The sequence below is a fragment of the Corvus moneduloides genome, chromosome 16 (genome assembly GCF_009650955.1).
Source record: "Corvus moneduloides isolate bCorMon1 chromosome 16, bCorMon1.pri, whole genome shotgun sequence".
NCBI lineage: Eukaryota > Metazoa > Chordata > Aves > Passeriformes > Corvidae > Corvus > Corvus moneduloides.
The window spans coordinates 15,190,373-15,210,828 of NC_045491.1; the positions used below are offsets into that span (position 1 = coordinate 15,190,373).

At 54.0% G+C, this 20,456-nt stretch overlaps 4 protein-coding genes across 12 annotated transcripts in view; 1 reads left to right on the plus strand and 3 right to left on the minus strand.

Moving 5' to 3' along the window:
* Positions 1–235: 235 nt before the first annotated feature.
* On the minus strand, positions 236–10,014 carry HMOX2 (heme oxygenase 2). 3 transcript variants are annotated; one of them, XM_032126437.1, is made up of 6 exons: positions 9,996–10,014; positions 4,734–4,836; positions 2,899–3,016; positions 2,152–2,643; positions 1,075–1,195; positions 236–993 (listed from the first exon to the last, which is right to left on the minus strand). In XM_032126437.1, the coding sequence occupies exons 2-6, from the start codon at positions 4,811–4,813 to the stop codon at positions 869–871; spliced, it is 936 nt and encodes a 311-aa protein (XP_031982328.1). In that variant the 5' UTR covers positions 4,814–4,836; positions 9,996–10,014; the 3' UTR covers positions 236–868. The 3 variants fall into 3 exon arrangements, with proteins under 3 accessions (XP_031982328.1, XP_031982326.1, XP_031982327.1); XM_032126435.1 differs by lacking the exon at positions 9,996–10,014 and adding an exon at positions 9,307–9,468; XM_032126436.1 differs by lacking the exon at positions 9,996–10,014 and adding an exon at positions 9,306–9,468 and having other exon boundaries at positions 4,734–4,839.
* A 135-nt stretch (positions 10,015–10,149) lies between these two features.
* On the minus strand, positions 10,150–14,776 carry LOC116452209 (zinc finger protein 436-like). Of its 2 annotated transcripts, XM_032126434.1 has the most exons (3): positions 14,602–14,776; positions 13,861–13,970; positions 10,150–11,447 (listed from the first exon to the last, which is right to left on the minus strand). In XM_032126434.1, the coding sequence occupies exon 3, from the start codon at positions 11,243–11,245 to the stop codon at positions 10,247–10,249; it is 999 nt and encodes a 332-aa protein (XP_031982325.1). In that variant the 5' UTR covers positions 11,246–11,447; positions 13,861–13,970; positions 14,602–14,776; the 3' UTR covers positions 10,150–10,246. The 2 variants fall into 2 exon arrangements, with proteins under 2 accessions (XP_031982325.1, XP_031982324.1); XM_032126433.1 differs by lacking the exon at positions 14,602–14,776 and having other exon boundaries at positions 13,861–14,209.
* Positions 14,667–18,793, plus strand: LOC116452168. The gene is made up of 3 exons (XM_032126361.1): positions 14,667–14,801; positions 17,523–17,945; positions 18,296–18,793. The coding sequence occupies exons 1-3, from the start codon at positions 14,667–14,669 to the stop codon at positions 18,557–18,559; spliced, it is 822 nt and encodes a 273-aa protein (XP_031982252.1). The 3' UTR covers positions 18,560–18,793.
* A 38-nt stretch (positions 18,794–18,831) lies between these two features.
* Positions 18,832–20,456, minus strand: part of SLX4 (SLX4 structure-specific endonuclease subunit) — a 29,276-nt gene continuing 27,651 nt past the window's right edge. For all 6 annotated transcript variants that reach the window (XM_032126432.1, XM_032126431.1, XM_032126427.1 and 3 more), the window contains one exon: positions 18,832–20,316. In XM_032126432.1, coding sequence (XP_031982323.1) covers positions 19,956–20,316 — 361 coding nt within the window. In that variant the 3' untranslated portion in view covers positions 18,832–19,955. The remainder of the gene's footprint in view (positions 20,317–20,456) is intronic.

Sequence of the window (20,456 nt, forward strand, 5' to 3'; positions counted from 1 at the left end):
ACCCAACCAGGAACCCCCTCAACACAGGTAAGCCCCAAACCCTGTGTCCTCTGAGCAGGGCAATGGGCGTCCACACAAGGAAACCCCAGGGGCAACAGCAGGGACCATGGGGTGCTAGGGCAGGACTTCCTCAGGGACTGCATGTCAGAGACAAGTGAAACAGTGTGGGACTCTGCACTCCTCCCATTAGCCCCCTCCCCATTCTCACAGTGATACGCTTTTGGCTTCCCCCGGCTACAGCATTGCAACTTTTTATTCCAGTCAAGGAAAAATAACCAACACCCAACCCTCAACCCCAAAGTTGCACAATATACATCTGTCACCTCCATACCCCACCATGGTCCTGCCCCCAGCCCCAGGGAGCTCCCTCCAAACGGAGTCAGACAGTTCCTAGGACATCCCTCCACACGGGACACTCCTTTGAGATAACAGCCCCATGGCACAGCCTCAGCTCTCAGGGTAGGAAGGCAAGTGCTCGTTGCTTGAAATGCTGATGACATTCTGCAGTTGCAACCCAGGGTGGGAAACTCCCTCCAGACACTGCTCCAGGGATGGAGATGAAAAGCCAAGCATGTGAAGCCTTTGCCAGGACAGGACAGGACATCTCTAGCCTTAAAAGCTGCCCCAGCCTGGGCAGGGCAGTGATGCAGTGGAATCCCCACCCCCTCACACCAGCCAGTCCTGTGCACTAGTCAGCTAAAGATGTTGTGTTACAGCGGTGTGTGAGGAGGCTTGGACAATCCCGCAGGATTCCTGTTTATTTCCTTACTCCCACTCTGCAGCCAACTCACCACCAGCAAGAGAAAGGTCTGAAAACAGGCAGGGCACATCTCTCCCCTTGCCCCCGAGCAGAGCCACACTGTTCCTGTCACAGGATGTACCAGGCTGCAGCTCCTGCTGCCACGGCCACGCAGGCTGCCAGCACCAGCTGCACCAGGGGCTGCCTGGCCAGGCCCACAGCAGCATGGAAGGGGCAGCCAGGGCCTGCTGTGCCTGCAGGACACAGAAAGTACTGTTAGCACTGCCCGTCCTGTGCCACACGCCCATGGCAGCTCTCTCGTTGCCACCACCTACCCAGTTTGTCTGCATAGTAAGGGCATTTGCGGATGTCTCCTTTTCCGTCATGGACTGGAAAGCCTCCATCTTGGGCTTCTTCTGCCAGCGACCTGCCAATCTTGTCCAGCTCATCAAACACCTGCAAGGGGTAACAGTGAGCATGTGAAGCAGGCAGAGCTAGGCAGCTCTCAGCCAGACCCCTGGAATCATCTGGAGAACAAGCAAGCACCACTCCTCCTTCCCTGTCCCCAGACACCTTTCAGGGCATCCACTGCAAACCTGTGGTGACACCTGACACACACTGCCAACTCCAGGAAGGCACAGCCCATCCCAAGAGCATCCAGTCAGGAGTGAGGCAGCACCGCCCTGCTGCTCACTTCCCAGCCTGCTGTGGGTGGGAGTGTGAGGCAACAGGCTCTCCCCTCCCTGCTGCAGACCCTTGGAGGATCCCAGCTCCTGCAGTGGTCAGGCAGCCGCTCTCACTGCCATGGGATTCCATAAGGATCCTGACAAAGGAGCCAACCACACCTCACCATGTTTCTGGCCAGTTTAAATCACACTGACCTGCTACAAGCACAAGATTAAAACTTCCATCCAGTAGCTAAATCTGTGTTCATTCCCTGGGGCAAGCAGCAGCTCAGTCAGGTTTGATGAGAGGCAAATGCTATGGGAGGAACAGGAGGCTCCAGACATTTTTGACCACAGAGCAACAAGTCAGACCTGAGACAGGAGATGAATTGTCACCAGGGTGATGCAACACACTCAAAGTTTGAGGCTGTCTTGGCCCAAGAGCTCTGCTCCCCTCCCTGCTTCGCAGCCACACAGCCCATGGGAATCTTGAAGTCATACTAATTTTGCCTTAATCAAAGGGCTTGGCTGTGGTGTTGGAGAATGGGAGGAATTCCTGCCTGACAGCAGCTCCAGAAGCTAGTGAAAGAGCTAGTTCAACTAGAATCCCAACTCCTCAAGGAGGGGCTGTGGTGGTCTCAGCCCCAGACCACTGCCTGGGTGAGTGGTATGCCTGAATTAACCTGGGCCAGACCTAAAAAGCTGCAGCACCTACACATACAGGAGCTCAAGGGATTTGTTTAGTACCTGCATGTTAAATCTGAAGGCTTTGTTGGCCTCTTCCACGATCCTTTCCTTGGTGTTCTTGTCGAAGTCCAGAGCATTCATTCTTGCCCTATAAAGCTGCTTGAACTTCTGTGCATTGGAAATGTTGTCAAACACGTAGAATTGGATCCCTTCCTCAGTACTGGGCAACTTCAGGGCCCTCTGGGCTACCTTCTTCAGCACCTGGCCACCTGAGAGGTCCCCCATGTAGCGTGTGTAAGCATGAGCCACCAGAAGCTCTGGCTCGTGTTGTCCCACATGATGGATTCTGTCCACATACTGCTGAGTTGCCTCTGAACACTGGATCTTTTCTTTCCAGTCTTCTCCATAGAAATATTTGAGGTCTTTGGCCAACGCTTCTCTCCGGTGAAGCTCTACGGGGAAATACAGAGGAGCAAAGACTGGGTTGTTCTTGTTGCGATCCATCTCCTCTTCCAGAGCAGAGTAGGTGAAGTGCAGGGCCACGGTGGCCAGCTATGGACAGAGCACAGCTCATGTGAGAAGCTGGTCACTAGATGGGCACAGCTCATCTCATGACTACTCCTGCATGGAATTGGGGTAAACAAGAGGAAACCCCCAGGCCCGGCACAAAACCAGCAGGCACTGCTGGAAGGAGCAAAGGCTCTGCTCTATCTACCGCCCTAACACCCCCAGGGCTGTGGGGCTCTGCCTTGAGTCTGCATCAGTCACTGGGTACATCAAAGAGATGGGGAGCAGAGCAACACTCACCTTGAAGAGCTCCTTCTTGATCCGCCCCTTCAGGAAGTCCTTGACAAACTGAGTGTTCTCCGCACGGTCATGCGATTCCTTTGTCCCCTCCTTCAGCAGCTCTGAAAGGTCCATGGGGCTGCAGGCAAACAGGAGAGCTCCTTTCACCCCGCTGCCACACACAGCAATGAGTTTATCCCTGCTGTGTTTGGAGGGATCTCCCACTCTCTACCATCCCAGTTCAGAGAATATAAAAGCTGGGACCCTCAGGCCACCCCACAGGTTGACCTGGCACCTGCTGGAGGAAGCAGCAGGTTGGCAGCAGCCCATGTGCCAACCATACTTGCCACTCCAAGCAGGCTGGGGCTTACCAGGGGCTCTGGCCCAGGATGCTGAAGCAACTGCCAAGGACCCTCTGATCCCTGCACCATGACTTCTGCTTCTCATCCATGCGAGCCCAACAACACTACACAAGCATATGGGGAGCGACTATCAGGGCAGGCTCAAGGGCATGGGGGCCTTGGTGGCATCTTCTGCTGGAGAAGAAAGAAGGCTCAGGTGGGAGCAAATGCATGCACAGGCAGGTCCCCAGCTTTCCCAACTTGGATATCAACTGCTGGAGAAGAGATAAGAGCTGAATGGCAAAACAGGGCAAGAACACCCTTAAAAAGTTCCTTTCTCCCGAATTACACTGGTTTTGCAAGTTTCCACAAGGTGTCTTGTTTTAAAAAGGACCCAAAACATTAAAATCTGTGATTTTAGGCTACAGGTACTGCACCTACCTGGACACAGAATCACAGAAAGAACTAGTTTGGAAAAGACCTTTGAAATCATCAAGTCCAACCTATGACCTAACACCTCCTCATCAATTAAACCATGGCACTTAGTGCCACGTCCAGTCTTTTTTTAAACACATCCAGGGACAGTGACTCCACCAACTCCCTGGGCAGAAAATTCCAGTGCCCAATCACTGTTTCAGGGAAGAAGTTTTCCTGATGTCTAACCTAAACTTCTCCTGGTGCAGCTTAAGACTGCCTTATCCTCTCGTTCTGTTAGTGGTTGCCTGGGAGAAGAGACCAACCCCCACCTGGCTACAACCAGGTACAGTATCAGGACACTGGTACAGTACCAACACATACACTCACTCAAATCATGTCAAAGCATACCTTATGGATTTTATCACTAGTTTGCTGCAGGTAGCACATTTGTGTTAGCTCTAAGAGAGACTTTGAACACTCCAGACCTACTATGTGTGCCAGGAGAGCCAGGAAACATTAACTCTGCATGAAGCTGAGCCTGTCAAGTCAAAGAAGTCGACCAGCCTGTCTAGGTCTTCTAGGTGACCCTAGTCACCCTTCCTGTTTTCCAAGTCTGAAACCTTGGCTTTTAGAACATGTGTGTGAATTTGTTTTTTAAAGTAACCTCCTAGAAAATGTCCTTGCCTAGACCTGGGTATTCTGCAAAGACAAGAGTTCACCAGAACTGAGTTCACCTCTGGAGTCAGTTTTCAAAACAAGAAGCTGCTATCACATGAGCCTGCCCAGTAAGCCATGGAAAACTGGCTCCCCTTGGCCAGGAAGACACAAACACAACTGCCAAATAGTTGAAGTGTTTCTGAAATGTAACTTTGATAGTAGAGACTAAAAAAAACTGTGTTGTCAGCCCTGCCAGATCATTCTTTCCCATCCCTTCCACCCTTACAGTACAGTTTGATTGAAGAGATTTCACAGCACATTTGATTAATCACTTATTGGGGTCCCTCACTTCTTTCAGATGAGAAGGATCACTCCTTTACCTGGAAGATCTCCTGCCCTGCCCAAGGTTGTGTTTGTCCCATTGTGTAGGACAGAACTCACCTGACAGGGTCACCTTCTATTTCCTCATAGCGCAGGATGTCCTCCTCTCCCCCCTCCGGGCTCTCCACGGCTGATGGCATTGGGATCACTGCTGGGGATCAGTCTGAAAAGCAAAATCAGAGAGGGGTTTTCAGGGGAAGCTGCCTTAGCAAAGGGATGGGTGCGAAATGCTGAACAGTCCAGCAAGGAGCTCTCTGAGCAGCTCCACCAGGCAGGGCAGCGAGGAGCAGCCTCTGGCTGTTTCCACCTCACACCAGGCACTTCCAAGGAAGCAGATGTGCCTGTTCAGTTCAGCTACCTCAGGTGAGCCTCAACACTGACACCCAGTTCACAAAACATTAACCTCAGAGGAGACCTACAGCACAGCAGCCTGCATTCCATTTCCCAGTTCAGGATGGCTCCTGGCTGAAGATGAGACCTCCATGTTGGGAACCTGCACTGGACTTGTGAGCTGGCTGCTTTCCCCTGGTGCTACCAAATATTTCCCCAATGTCACACTCCAAGCAGAGTAACTGGAAAGGGAAGCCGCTCTCCTTCACTCAGGAGGAAGAACAAGCTACATTTCCACAGCAGTACAAAGCTTCCCTGGAAGAAAGTAGTGAATTAGGCCAGCTGAGTGCTGAAGTCAGGGAGCTCACATGGGAAACAAGAACATTCCCTGTGACAGAATAGAGGAACTTCCAAAGCAGGGGCAGATTTCACTGCTCTGCCTTTCCTGAGCCACTCTCCAAGCAGAGTGAGCTGCAGACAGCTCCTGCTCCCACTCACACCCTCCTCTCCTGCCTGGCAGAGTTTACTTCAAATCCCACAAGTAATTGGGTTTCCCCTCCTCTTTTGCAAAAGGAAATAAAATCTCCTTTAATGTAACAAGATGCATAAGCCTTACCCAGAGGCAGGACCAAGACACACCTGGATTACATTGGCTGAGCACAGAAATCCAGGCATCTCATTTATAAAATGGACCTGTAATCAGCTTTGTGCAGAGCAACACCACCGCCTTACAGGCAGCCTTGGGACCAAGGAGCTAAGCTGATGCTGGCTCTTCACTCACCAAGAGAACAATCCTCATGCTCCCCCACTTCAGTTCAGCCCCCCTTGCCAGGCTGCATCCATGGATTCACTGCTCAGCCCACGGCTGGGGATTGGAAGAACCAACAAGCAGCTGCCTCGAGCTTGTCAGCACAGGCACAGCAGCTGCTGGGCCCCAGCTCACATGAGCACACCAGTTACAAATCAATTGCTTTCCAGTTCCTCACCCCAGAGTTTCTAAGCCCTGTTTCACAGCCACCCTCAGTGCTCTTCACACTCCAACCAGGAACTGGGGCTGAGCCCCACTGTCAGGTGCAGCACAAGGCTCCCCCCAGCTCAGGCACAGCACCTGGTCTGGGGGACTCGTCACCAGGTGAAGGTTTTCCCTGTGATCACACAGTCTTTATGTTTGCTGGGACAGAGTCTTCCCCGAAGGAAGACAGACTAAATGCATTATTTTGTGATGCCAGGACCCCAGGGCTGGGACAGAAGTCCTTCAGGGTCATTTGGGATGGCAGCCCTACATTCTCATCACCCCTCCCTTGACATGGCATGGTGCAGCCTCTCCACCCACCCCAGGATAAAGGTCAGGGCAGAAACCAGATTCAGGTGCTGTACTGCCTATGTGATCACTCACTAGGCAGCTCAACTCAAGGACACATCTTCACTCCTCACACAGCTTCAGATGCTGGGAAATGCCCACTGTGGGGAAGGGACACCAAAGCACAGAGGCAAATGACCCACCTGAGCTCAGTCAGGAGCCTGTTGTGGGTACAGGAGGAAGAGCCCACTGGCCTCCTGCCAAGGCAGATCACCAGCTCTGTGACACCCTGCCTGCTTGCTCTGCTCATGGCAGGCCAGGACCTTCTCAAGAGCTGCAAATTCCAACAGGAAACTAGACAAACTAGTTCCAATTTATCTTATACTCCCAGAAAGCTGGAATCCTGGAGGTGAGGTGTGCTGTCTCCACACACCTGCAACAGCCACCGGTACAAAGCAGCAGGTGAGAGCAGAGCTACAGAGCACCTGAGCACCACTGATCCCTTGAGAGAGGCCTGGAGGCTGACACCAAATCCAGTCCAAAGGAACACAGCAGATCAGGCCTCAGAAAGTAGTGGTCAACAGCAGCAATGGCTCAAGGCTCCCAATGGCCAGACACAGATGGCCCTGAGATCATCACATCTGCTCACCCATCAGAGCCTCCACTCCCACCCCACCCCCTGAGCATGCTCATGTTCACACAGCAACTTGGTTCTCCATGTCACACAGGGGACCCTGTGGGGTCTCAGGAGCCTTCACCCAGCCCTGTTACTAGTGTTACAGAAGCACAACTAATGGGAATGGTGGATGACTGTCCCAGGAGCACTGTCTGCTGTTGGGAGCAGGGATTAGCATCCAAAAAGTCATTGAAGGCCCTTGGTGCACTCTCAGACTTTTATCTCCCCTAGTGGGTTTTGCAGGGCTCAGCCTGACAAGTTCCTCCCCATGGCAATGGGCAGGGCAGTGGTAACACCAGTCCCTGTAGCCCCAGGCGAGGGCAGAACACGTGCAGGAAAACGTGGACACTCAGATTTTTCCTGATACAGTCTCTAGCACAGACACCTCCCCAACGAGACGAGTCAGCACAAACCAACCCCATCCTTCCCAGTGCTGGATTATTGCAGAACTGGGAGGAAAGGCAATCAGAGCCACTGTGTCTCATACCACCACACACCGTCTCTTTTACTCAAAAACTGGCAACTGCAAGCCCTAGTCTGTGGTCACAGCCCTGGTTTCTCTGCTCCTCTGAAAGGGGGCAAGTCCCACGCACCAAGGAGGAGGCTCAGGCAGCTGCCACCTCCTCTGCAGAGGCTGGAATGTCATATCATTTGCTGCAGGGAGCTCAGCTCATCCAGGACCTGGCTGCTGTTCAGGGTAAACATGTACGTCCCAGGGCCCAGACAGAGCCTTCCTGGGAGCAATCCAACAGCTACCAGCTGGGATAGCAGGGCTGGAGAGTGGGGAGGAGGTTTGGTACAGAACACCTCAGCATTCCAAACAGCTCTTTCCCAGGGACTGTTCAAATCCCCTGAGAAAGCACCTCTACCTCATCTAGATTTGTGCAGTTCGTCCCTACACACATCTCCTCACCCAGCTGCACAGCTGTTCTTTTCAGGGTAGGAAGACATTTAATCCCAATAATCCCATGCCTTTTGAAGGAAGAAGCCACTGCTGCTGCAGGGAAGGAGGACTGGAAGTCCTGGCTCTACTTGGGCACTCTAGGAGAAGTTTGGCAACTCACAAACACCCAGGCAGTACAGAGTTCATATCTGCTGTTTAACTTTTATGCAACTTCAAGGCATTTCCCCACACACAGAGCTCAGAGTGTGTTTGGACCTACCTGACCATCACTGCAGTGGAAACAAACCTCAGAACTCCAGGCCTAGAGGCTTGAAGAATCATCCCAGAGGTTACCTGGCAATCCCAGCAGGAGAGATTCTCATCTCCTTCTGAGGGGGATTTGGCACTGACTGCTGCTGGAAATGAAGCCTCACAGACTAAATTACCGCATTACCTGATCCCAGGTAGGTTGAAGATTTCACCTAGACACAGTCTAAATTTAGGCAGTAATTCAAGTCTGAGACACTTCTAGCAGTGCACACACAAATGCTACTTTTGTCTTCCAGAGCTGCAGCCCAGCACCTCAACAAACTGACCAAAGGAAGCTCCTGGTGAGCTCAAAGACCTTGTTCAGTTCTGCCCTTTAGTGGTGGCCCTTGTGTCAGGCAGCCCATCAAGAACCTATTTTCTCACCCTGGCTATGAGAACAGCCAAGGGGCAAGTCAGGGTTGGATCTCGGGTGAGAAAGAACACATTGTGACAGACACACACGATTATACCGAACAGCCCTTGCTCTGGGGAGAGCCAGCGCTTGCCCTGCCTGTCCCAGCACGCCGCCAGCTGTGCCCAGGACGTGCCAAGCAGCGCCAGTGACGGGCACTTAGGGCTGATCTGTGCAATGCAGAGGCTTGAATAGGACAACTGCCAATAGCACAAAAGGAGGGACAGCAACAGCCCTTTGCTCTCCAAGCGCTTCTCTGAGCTCAGCGGGGCCAAGGAAAGCCAAGCGGCCCCGTCACCACCGGGAGCACGCAGCGCAGGGCTCTTGTCCCCGAAGCCCCGGGCGTCGCTCACGAGCAGCCGCGCAGAGCCACTGCGGGGCTCTGGGGCCCCAGTGCCGGCACACGCCCCCGGAGACACAGGGCAGGATCAGGGAGGGCTGACAAGGGCCGGCCCGGCAGGTTGGCAGCGCCCAGCCCCGCATGGGCACACGGCTCGTGGGCGGGAGTTGTGGGCCCGGGCGTCCCGGGCCGGAACAGGGCGGTCATGTCAGCCGCGACAGCCCCGGCGGTCCGCGGCAGGGAAACAAGGCTCTGAGGCGGTCCAGGAGGGCTTCCCGGCCCACCCGCTGCCGGAGCGGCCAGAGCCCCGCAGCGTGAGTCCCACGGGAGGGGAGGGCCCGCGGGCCCGGCCGCGCTGCCACGGGGACGCGCCGCGCACTCACCGCTGCCGCTACCACCGCCGCCGCCGCCGCCCTCAGCCCCGGCCCGAGACAAAGGCCCCGCGCGGCCGGCCGGGATTTATTGGCGAGAGGTCACCGCGCGGCCAATCAGGAGCCGCGCTCGGCACGCGCCGGCCATTGGTGAAGGCGGCGAGGGTCCCCCTCTGGAGGCGGCCGGCGCGCGCGGCTGCGCACACGCCGAAGCCGCCAATTGGTGGAGGCGGCCGAGACGTCACTCTGACCACGCCCCCCGCTCACCTGGCCGGTGCCAGGAGGCCCCCCCCCCGGAGGGCCGGCCCGAGCGCAAATCTGCGCATGCGCAAGCGCCGCGCCCGGACGGGAGGAAACGGCGGCGGAGAAGGAAAGAGGGCGGCAGCGCTGCGGCACCGGCGGCTTTATTGGCGGCGGCACCGGCGGCTTTATTGGCGGCTGCAGCAACCGCACCCAGCGCAGCTGCCGCCCCACAGCCCCTGTAGGGCCGGAGGGACACACGGACAGCCAGCGCGGGGGGCTGAGGGCACCCGGCCTTGGGCTTCTTTATGCTGCGGCCCCAGCCCGCGGGCTGAGGGAGGGAGCTCAGCGCCTCTGAACACAGAGATCAGGAGCTTTTGTTGACTGAGTGTTGCGGGCTCTAAGATGGTCTGTGTGCTTCACTCTATTAATTGTCCAGATGTGGGCACAGAGTCATTTACCTTCCTCTGAAATACACCAAGCACATTCCAGCCTTTTCAAAGCACTTCTTTCTCTCACAAGAGCTTTCCCTCCGAACACCACCAACTTCCCCCTGCTGTGTCCACGCTCCTCTCCAGACCTCCAGCTCTTCGCACTGACTCTCCCCTATTTGCACTTTTCTCCTTTAGGACTCGTTCTCCTAAAAGAAAGTGCCTTCCCACCCTGCGAGCAGGGCAGTCAATGGAGCGAACGGAGACACCGGGATCGGACCCTAGGGCTCCACCGCCCTGTGGACGTGCCGGTGCCTCAGAAGCGCGGAGCTCACGGCGAAGCCCCTCCCGCAGTCGGCACAGGCGTAGGGCCGCTCGCCGGTGTGGGTGCGGCGGTGCTGGGTGAGGTGCGCGCTCTGCCTGAAGCTGTGCCCGCAGTCAGCACAAGCGTACGGCCGCTCCCCGCTGTGCACCCGCCAGTGCCGCAGCAGGGCCGACCTCCACAGGAAGCTCTTCCCGCACTCCGTGCACTCGAAGGGGCGCTCCCCGGTGTGGAAGCGGCGGTGCTGGATGAGGTGGGAGCTCACCGTGAAGCTCTTCCCGCACTCGGAGCACCCGTACGGGCGCTCGCCCGTGTGGAACCGGCGGTGCTGGATGAGGGCCGAGCTCACGCTGAAGCTCTTCCCGCAGTCGGAGCACTTGTAGGGCTTCTCCCCGGTGTGTACCCGCTGATGTTTCATGAGCTCGGAGCTCTGGCTGAAGCTCTTCCCGCACTCGGTGCAGCCGTAGGGCTTCTCCCCGGTGTGGACGCGCCGGTGCCGCGCCAGGGCCGAGCTCACGCTGAAGCTCCTCCCGCAGCTGCTGCACGTGTAGGGCCTCTCCCCGGTGTGCACTCGCCGGTGCTGCACCAGCTGGGAGTTCCCAGAGAACCTCTTCCCGCACTCAGCACACCTGAAGGGCTTCTCCCCCGTGTGGGTCACCTGGTGCCGGAGCAGCTTCGAGCTCACGCTGAAGCTCTTTCCACACTCGGAGCACTCGTAGGGCCTCTCTCCCGTGTGGATCCTCTGGTGCTGGATGAGATGGGATCGCTGCCGGAAACGCTCCCCACACTCGGTGCAGGAGAAGGGTTTCTCTCCAGTGTGGATTCTCTGATGCTGGACGAGGTTGGAACTCACACGGAAGCTCTTCCCGCAGTCCCCACATATCATCAGTCTCCCCATAGAGGAATTTCTCTGCTGGATAACATCTGGCAGCTTCCTGAAACTTTTCCCACACAGCATCACTCGGCTTTGCCTCTTCTCCAGAGGTCTCTGAACCCTTTCTGACCTGTGTGGGATGACTCGGTCCTGTGCAGGACTCTGGGAATTGTTCTCCTTGGAGAGTCCTGCAAGTGAAACCTCAGGTTTTGCTGGCCCAGGGATGCCTTGGTGGGGATTCTTCTCTTTTTTTGCTCACAATCCCATCTTCAGCTGCAATGAGAATCTGGAGAGAAGTTACAGACAGGAAACTTTAGACAGGGGAAATCAAAAGGGATCAAATTCTAAAAATTCACCAGACTGACTCTTACAGAAAGTTCTGATATTTCCCTCCAAACTACACAGTGCATTTCTCAGTATGTTCACAGGAACAAACCCTGAGAACAGCCCTGTGTGCTCTGACAGAACCTGAATCCACTGAAATTATTGGCATATTAGAGGTAAAAGCTTAGTGCTTGAATGGGAAAGATGGATGCTCTTCTAGGATATCTGAAAAGTTATTAAAAGCTGAATTGGGAGTCACAGAAGTGCCACAAAGAACTGTCCTCCTCAGCAGAACAAATGCAACATCCCTGATCTTTTGCTGCAGAGAGACACTCCCAAAGGAGACACTGTCCCTAAGGGATGAAATATCAGACACCTCGAACATGGCTTATGCCAGTCTTAAAGGCAGAAGAAAGGCAATTTTATGCTCCCATGGGTGCATGGGAGAGCATGCAGAACTGGGATGAGGAAGTGCTGTCTTGGAGCAGGAGAGTCATGGCAGAACTAAGGAAGGAGAGTCCAGAATTACAGCCTAAATGATAGAAGTACACATTTGATCTTCCTCTTTCTGGCAGGTAAGGAAACATCACAATGTGATTTCACAGTGAACTCCTGAGATGCCTTTTACAGTAGCTTGGTGTGACATTGACATTTCATACAGTTCTCCTTAAAATTGTTCCATGAGAGCAACAGAAACTGGAACTTTGATAGCCATCTGTCTCCAGCTACTCCATCCAGGTGGGATCTGGAGGAAAAGAGAAGGGGGATATCCAAAGACAGCATAAGGACATGAAGCCCTTGCCCTGTGGGTCAGACTTACTGAGCAGGTATTGGAGCTTGGGAAGTTGTTCTGTTGCTGTTGTCTGTAAAGGGCTTGATAAAAATCATGATGACAGGACCTCATTGGAGGTGTTTTAAGTGAAAGGATAATAAGTTCACAATGCTCAGGAATTCATACTGGAAGTGTAAGGCTGAACTGGCAAAAAATTAATAAGCAAACAAGAAAGGAAGAGTGTGGTTCTTCCTCAGCCCATGCCAATTTGGGTTGATGCTCAAGCCACTGATATGCCCAAGACTGCCCTAAGCTCCAAGTCAAGCTCCAGGTAATCAGAGTAAGTGCAGACATTGGGAAAAAACCTAAATATCACCTTAAATGTACCTTTGGATCTCTTTCTCTAGAGAACCCACTTGGGGCTCTTTAGAGATGTCACCAATTTTAGCAAAAAGGAGATCTGGAGTCCAAAGTCATTCCCAGAGACATTCCTCCTTCACCAAAACTGGTAAGGAAACAGCTGCTATGGGATGAATGACCCTCATGAGGTGGGAAGGAAGGGGAAGGGGAGGTGCTTATCATTCTGTTATTCAAAGACTGATTATAAACTCTATCAGAGCCTTATGATACTGACCAACCAGGTGACAGGGGAATGACAGAGGACATTCACTGCACTGTAAACAAAGAAGTGCAGAGGGGAACAGCCTCTCTACCAGGATGAGCCTAGGATGTTCTTGATACCATTCTGGAATAGGCCCATGGAGTTAGAGCAGATGGATGAAAACTGCAGCTCCTAGGCTCATAAAATAGCCCATCAAATGTTAATGATTATTAGGGAAAAACAGAGAATAAAGAGAATGTAATTGTGCCCTTGCAGCTCAAACCCCACAGCCTGACTGTGTGCAAGGGCAGGGATGGATCCTCCATTTCAGAGAAATTCCAGTAGAGCTGAGGGAGATACAGAGCATGACATGAATAATAAAAGGCACAGAACAACTTCTGCACTGGAGATAAAGGGTACAGCTGATAGGAGTATTGCAGAAGACTATAAAACCACAAGTGGCCCATGGGGTGGGTGGAGATCCCTCCTGTACCATCTGCTCTGAATTAAGAACAAGTGACATGAAGTGAGCTACTAGAAGGCAGCTTCAAAGCAAACTAAAGAAGGCAGCAACTCAAAAAGCAGCTGAATATGCTGTGGAACTACTGGCTGCAAGCTGTCATGGGTGCTAAAACATGCACAACTTCAGATAGCAAGAAAATACAGAGAGAGCTGTGAGATACTGAGACATTGCATGTCTGCTTCAGGAGTTTCTGAAGTCACAGAGTGTCAGGGCCTGGGAAAGCATCCAGGAACACACCACTGCCTGTCTGCCTTCTCTGGGACCCAGCACTGGCTGCTGCCAGGGACCACTGGGAGGACTGTGGTCCATCCTGGTATCACCAATCCCTTGCATTCTGGTAGGGTCTGGGAATCCTGGAGCAGTTTTTCTCACCGACAGCTTCACAGATGACTGGACAGTGCTGGGTTAATGGTCAGACTCCATGATCTTAGTGAGCTTTTCCCAACCTTAATGATTCTATGATTGTACCATCCACTTACTTGCTGCTCAGCACTGTCTCGGTCTTCCCTCGGTAGGCACGGAGGTGGGAGAACCACAGTTCCTTCTTCGGATGCACGTGGGAAATCATTTCCAGCTCCTTTCAGGGGACCTGCTCCGGGGGGCAGACACGGGGCGGCTCAGACGGGCCAGGATTTACCCGACCGAGCAAGGGGCGTCTCTGCGGGGGTACCTGAACCAGGCCCCTGAACCGCTGCGGACCCGCGGGGAGGGAATGCGGGGCTGCCCAGGTCAGGGGGGCAGCGGCGGGGCCTTCCGGGGGTCCCAGCCCCACCGGGGTCCCGTCCCGGCCCCGCAGCTGTCCCCGATCCAGCCGCGCCGGTGTCCCCGTCCCAGCTCCGCCGTGGTCCCGCCCCAACCCTCCGGTGTCCCCGTCCCAGCCCCGCCGCGGTCCCGCCCCACCCCTCCGGCGTCCCCGTCCCAGCCCCGCCGCGGTCCCGCCCCACCCCTCCGGCGTCCCCGTCCCAGCCCCGCCGCGGTCCCGCCCCACCCCTCCGGTGTCCCCGTCCCAGCCCCGCCGCGGTCCCGCCCCAACCCTCCGGTGTCCCCGTCCCAGCCCCGCCGCGGTCCCGCCCCACCCCTCCGGTGTCCCCGTCCCAGCCCCGCCGCGGTCCCGCCCCACCCCTCCGGCGTCCCTGTCCCAGCCCCGCCGCGGTCCCGCCCCAACCCTCCGGTGTCCCCGTCCCAGCCCCGCCGCGGTCCCGGCCCGGCCCCTCACGCACACTCGGCTCCGCTCGGCGGCTCCGCGGCCCCTGAGGCGCGGTCACGTGACGGCCAATGGCGGCCAATGGCGGCGCCGCTGGCGCTGAGGGCGGCCCGGGATGGCGGTGGTCCCGGCCCGCCTGAGGGCTCGGTGCCCGTCACCTGCTGCCGTCCCGAGCCTTCCCCCGTGTGCTGGGCGAGCCGCCACGGCCGCCGGACGGTTTCCCTAATTAGGGGACTTTAGTAGGGCTTCAGGCGGGAAGGGAATGCCCACGGAGCCTTCGCCGCAGAGGCTCAGTGAGCAAGACACGATGGCAGCCAGCACTTTCTGAGAAGAAAATTCCCAGAGGACACCAGAGCAGAACTCTGGAAATCTGTACCTGGGCTTCATGTGCTTCCAGGAGATGGGTGCCCGACCTGGGCACTGTCAGGGGCTGGAGCCACCTAGGTCTTGAAAGTGTTGGGAAGGGAGCAGTGGGATTGTGCTGATCTTGGGCATGAGTTTAAATTCGTAGCAATCACACATGGTTTGGGTTGGAAGGGACCTTAAAACCCATCCCATTCCACCCCCTGCCATGGGCAGGGACACCTTCCACTAGACCAGGTTGCTCCAAGTCCCATGCAATCTGGTCTTGAGCATTCGCAGGGATTTGGAGTCCACATCTTCCCTGGGTAGTCACAGGGATGGCTCTGCCAAAGGCTGCGCCGCCACCTCTGCCAGGCACTCTGTGCTCCATTAGACATCTGACACGCAATGCCTCCAGGAGAAATCTGATACTGGGACGATATGAAAGGAAACCAGCGCATTTGAAACACACTTTCCAAGCAGCTCCAGTCCCCTTGAAGAACTGCAGGAAGAATTACTCTCAGATTTATCCCTTCCACATCTAATCACTGGCACTGTAAGTGTGGATCTGTTGGCCCAGTACAAGGCAAAGGCACTGCAGTCACCACTCTGGGCTTTACAGCATTCTCATATTTTTCAGTTTAACTGGGCCCTCCAAGGGTCTTGACCACGGTGAGGGATCACAGGCATTCATTAAATGCTATTAAACAGGGTGACTGTACACACAGAGCTGTGCCTGTGTAAGAAAACAGCTCTCTTCTCACATGCAGAATTATTTCATAGGCATCTGCAGCACAGCCTTTCAGAGTAAACCTATTTAGGCTGTTTTTTCAGGCAGGAAATGTGACAATACACAAACCACTATGGAGTATTCCAACTCAGTCCCACTGGTCATTTGATTGTCACAGTGAACTTAGAAGCTCACCATGGTGCTCACATAAGACAGAAGCTTTGTGCAATGACAATAACATTTCTTTAATTGAAAAAAACAACTAATACTTTAGTTGATTTTTTTTTTTTTTGGCAGCACTGGAAGTATTAAAAGCAACAGAAGTATAAAAATAGTTTTGGTAACTTAGTACACAGTTGGAAATAAAAAATTGTGACAGTGTATCTTCCAAGATAAAGGAGCATGTATTAGGAAGGTAAAATCCAGGGAAATATCTACAAATCGAATTGCTTGGCAACGCAGTAGCACTGGCAGACAGCAATGCCAGCATTACCTCAGGCAGGCCAGCTTTGCTCAGGAGTTAATGAAGCAGGAGAATGAGATAGGATTCAGATAATTTGCAGTGTATTTCAGACATGTCCTCGTGGTCTTGAAGGCTTCAAAAGGTTTTAAATCCCTTTCTCATAATCTAAGAAAACTTTCAGAATTACATTTTGTCAACTTCAGCAATAAGGAGGCATCAAGGCAAGCGTCTACAACGTAGTCAGCTCCAAACCCTGACAGCAAAGATGTGGCATTAAAATTCAACTCTTTTTTCCTAACATAGTAAAGTGTTTTTAAGAAACGATGTGATTTGAATGATTATAATTTATGTCCACTGAACTGGGATGCTGCATTCAGTGAAGGTAAAGATGTAATAATTGATCACAAAATCTTTGATTGTGAATATAAGTCTTACCTAAAACCAGAACAAAAATACTGGGAAGGGATATTCATATTCCCATATTAAGATTGGTTAGTAGGACTGAAGCTTTTCCACATGTGAGGTGTGTACTTGAGAAGTACAGTGAGGGAACAGCATCAACTGGAAGGCCAGTTAAGGCAAGCCCTGTCCTTCTCAAAACAGTCATTGCTTGCAGCCCTTGGTGAGGAAGGTGGGAGAGGAAAAGGGCTGTTTCCCTTCCCCAGCATCCCAACCATCCAAGGTCAGCTGGACTGTATGCCACAGACCCTCCATACCTGAGCCAGTGGAGGTTTACACTGGACACTAGAAAGAATTTCTACCCAGAAAGGGTGATTAGATATTGGAATGGGCTGCCCAGGGGGGTGGAGGAGTCACGAATGAGGGAGGTATTTTAGGGCAGACTGGATGTGGAGCTCAGTGACAAGGCCCCTTGTCACTAGCAGCCCGTGGCTAGCACAGGGCCACTATGGTCAGTCTGGTTGCCATGGTGGTGATGGGTGACAGGCTGGGCTCAATGATCCCACAGGGCCCTGTTCTGCAGCTGCTCAGAAACACAGATTTAGGAATTTTAGTAGCAATTACAAAGTGAACCAAGTTTAAAATAAAGGCATTGTATTTCCACAACATCCCCTGCCTTCAAAATCAGCAGGACAAGCTGTGCTGAAAAAGTGAAGATGGAAGTGAGAGGGGTGTAAATAGGCACTGCTTGAGAGAGTGGATTGAATCCAGGAATGAGAAGGGTGAAGCATTTCACAGCCTAAAATCAGGGGAGGTTTGGGTTGGACATCAGGAAGAATTTCTTCCCATAAAGCGTGATCAGATACTGGAATGGGCTGCCCAGGTGGGTGGTGGATTAACTGTGGTAGGAGGTATCCAAGCAAAGCCTGGGCAAGGAACTCAAAGCTCTGGTCTGGTTGCCATTGTGGAGATGGGTTCCAGGTTGGACTCTGTGATCTCACAGGGCTCTTCCACCCCAGTTGATTTTGTGACATCACAGCCTTTGGGGACAGCGTGGTGGTTGGTAAGTGTCCCCAGCCCGTCGCCGTGCCCAGAGCCCAGGCAGAAGTCGGCTGGGAAGGACGTCCAGAGCCTGTTCAGCGGGGGCAGCTCGTCCGTCAGCAGCACCATGCTCAGCCAGGGGCTCTTGCGGCTGCTGCCGCTCTTGGTGCAGCCGCTGGACCCTTCCAGCCACGCTGCTGGGGACACAGGGAGCTGGGATGCGCTTCCCCAGGCCCTGGAGGAGCAGGAGGCCGTGGCGCCAGGGAGGGACGCCATGCTGGTCCTGGAGGCGCTGCCGTGGATCTGCGCAGCCGTGGCCCTGATTCTCAGGGGCTTTTACGTGGGCTGGGTCCTTGTCAGAGGGCTCAGGAGACGCTGGGGAGAGGTGAGGGAGGGGCTGAGGCAGGTGGGCCGGTGCCGGGGCCGCCACGGCCTTGGGCCAGGAGGGTGTGGGGCGAGGGCCGAGGGTCCCCGTGGGGGAGCAGAGCTGGGCAGGCCCCGCGGGTGCCTCTGGGGCAGCCCTTCGGCCAAGGCTTTGGCGGAGCGGGGGCTGAGCCCGGCGCTGGGCAGGAACGGGCCCGGCTGAGCCCGGAGCTGCTCTTGCTGCAGCCTCTGCCCGGGGCAGCCCGGCCGGGCCCAGGCTCTCTGTGCAGGAGAGGCCAAGGGCAGCGCCCGAGGGCTCAGCCCCGAGGCCCCTCCGCCCCTCCATCGGGCTCCCTGTGCTGGGTGTTGCAGGCCAAGAGCCAGAGCGCCGGGGCCTCTGCACGGCCGTGCTGCCAGGGCCACGGCTGCTCCGAGGAGCTGCTGCAGCTGCTGCTGGAGAACCAGGCCCTGATGAAGATGTCTCTGCTCCAGAGCTCCCGGCAGAGGCCAGTGCCCCGAGGGAGGAGGCGAAGGAACGCCGGCACTCAGAAGAGCAGACTCCACCTCTCGCCTCTCCTCCGACTCCCCAGCCCCAGCTCATCTCTGGGCTTGGTGGACATGGCAGGGAATGTGTGACCAGTGCTGAGCCCGGGCACTGGGACATTCCCGCCCATAGGTGTTAGGAACCCCTTTGTTATTAGGAAATAGGTTTCCAAGAAGTCTTCTCCACCCCCAGCTGAAGTTTTTCAAAGAGTTCAAGTTTAAAAATAGTTGATGTTTTCTTTAGGCATAGGCTTCCCAGTCATGTTCTCACTCTCTAGTTGAAGCTGGGAAGAGTAGTCTAGTTCAATAAAGTTCATGTTTTTTATACATTGATGTGTTTGTTTACTGTTCCATATGAGAATGGACAGGATTTAAATTGTTTATTGTATCAAATCAAAAACAAATACTGTATAAAAAAATTGTATGTCCCACATACATGAAGATATCAGAAATCTGCCCTCTTTTTGTGTTGTGTCCATTCTGTTCAGTGAGCCTTTGCACACTCAGAACTGCCAGAACAGACAAAAGTCAGTTGTTGTTGTGAAGGTCAATATATAAAATATGACAATTTAGGGTCCAAGACTTCCCCAGGAGTCCCAGACACTTTACAACTGGGACCAGTCCAGTTTGGAAGCGGGACTGTTCCAAGCAGTGGGTTTAGCTCAAGCTGTGAGAAGTGCTGAAAAGTTCCAGTGCTTACTTAAATATTTCCTTGAAGACATCTCTGCTGGGGACACACTCAGGCCAGCCCGAGCAGGGAAAAGGGTGCTCAGGAAATGGAGCAGAGGGGTTTGAACACAGATCCCGTGGGCAGATGGACACATCCCACTGGATTTTCCAATTGAAAGGGCTTTCCTGAGGCTTCAGGTGTCAGGGGCGCTTTGGGCAGGTGTCGCAAAGGGAACAGAACAAACCCCTGCCCTGTTCTGCAGCCATTTCAGAAACACAGATTTAGGAGTTTTAGTTGAGATTGCCAAGTGAAGCAAGTATAGAAAAAAGGCCTTTTATGTATTTCCACAGCATTCCCGGCCTTAAAAATCAGCAGTGCAAACTGTGCTGAAGAAGTAAATACAGAAGTCACAGGAGTCTAAACAGGCAGTGCTTGACAGTGGATTGAATCCTGGAATGTGAAGGGTGAAGCATTTCACAACCCAGATCAAGGGAATAGGTCCTGGCAAGTGTCACTGAAGGAAGCACCAGCACAAAGAAAAGTTGGGGACCTAAAATCTATCAGAAAAAATGGAAAGAAAAGGCACCAGAGTCAAATCAGGTGGAAAGAGGTTCCAGGTGAGCTGTGTGCTGAGGGCAGGGCAGCCATGGGGAGTTTGTGCAATCGGAGCAGAGGGCTGGCAATGGGAGTGCAGCTCAGGCCCGTTCACCTGGGATCAGGCCATGAGGAGCAATAGGGCTCCATCCATCACCTGCTGCTGGAGCACCAGCTGGGAATGGACTTTCCAGCTTGGCAGCAAGGCCTCCATGTACAGAATTTTCAGGGGGTAGGAGTGGGCTTCACTTGGTATCGCCTTCTCTGTTTTCTGCTCCCCTTCCTTTTCTGTTCCTTCTCTTTCCGGGCTTTGGCCATGGTAGATGTGATGCACTGAGAATCCAGAAAGTTCAGCAGCTTTGCCTTGGAAATTTTAATGCCATTCTGTTTGAGCTCTGCATGCAGATCAGCCAGCTCGATGGGCTCATAGAAAAGAATCCTGTTGTACAGGGCCGTGTTGGAGCGGATGTAGCACCTTATTGCCTCCAGCTTTTCCTCTTCCCGAGCTGCTGCTTGAGATGCTGGAAACTCCTCTTCCTCCTCCTCAGATGCAAAAGCACAGGTTTCAAATCCATTCACAAAGGAACTAAAAGCAGGATGAAACAGACCAGAGGTCAAGGAAAGAACAGGCCAACAAGGACAGGACCAGAGCTCCCCAAATCCCTTATGATGAAGAACTATGACTTCCCTCTGCAGGATCACAGACCCTGCACTACCAGCACCTAC

Coding starts and splice junctions, on each gene's coding strand:
- HMOX2 (XM_032126437.1), bottom strand. CDS start 4,813: ATGCCATCAGCCGTGGAGAGCCCGGAGGGGGGAGAGGAGGACATCCTG. Junction 3,017..4,733: donor ATAGAAGGTGACCCTGTCAG/GTGAGTTCTGTC, acceptor GTTTGCCTGCAG/CCCCATGGACCTTTCAGAGC. Junction 1,196..2,151: donor CCTTCAGATTTAACATGCAG/GTACTAAACAAA, acceptor TACCCCTTGCAG/GTGTTTGATGAGCTGGACAA.
- LOC116452209 (XM_032126434.1), bottom strand. CDS start 11,245: ATGCTGTGTGGGAAAAGTTTCAGGAAGCTGCCAGATGTTATCCAGCAG.
- LOC116452168 (XM_032126361.1), top strand. CDS start 14,667: ATGGCGGCGCCGCTGGCGCTGAGGGCGGCCCGGGATGGCGGTGGTCCC. Junction 14,802..17,522: donor GCCGCCACGGCCGCCGGACG/GTTTCCCTAATT, acceptor GTGATCTCACAG/GGCTCTTCCACCCCAGTTGA. Junction 17,946..18,295: donor TCAGGAGACGCTGGGGAGAG/GTGAGGGAGGGG, acceptor TGGGTGTTGCAG/GCCAAGAGCCAGAGCGCCGG.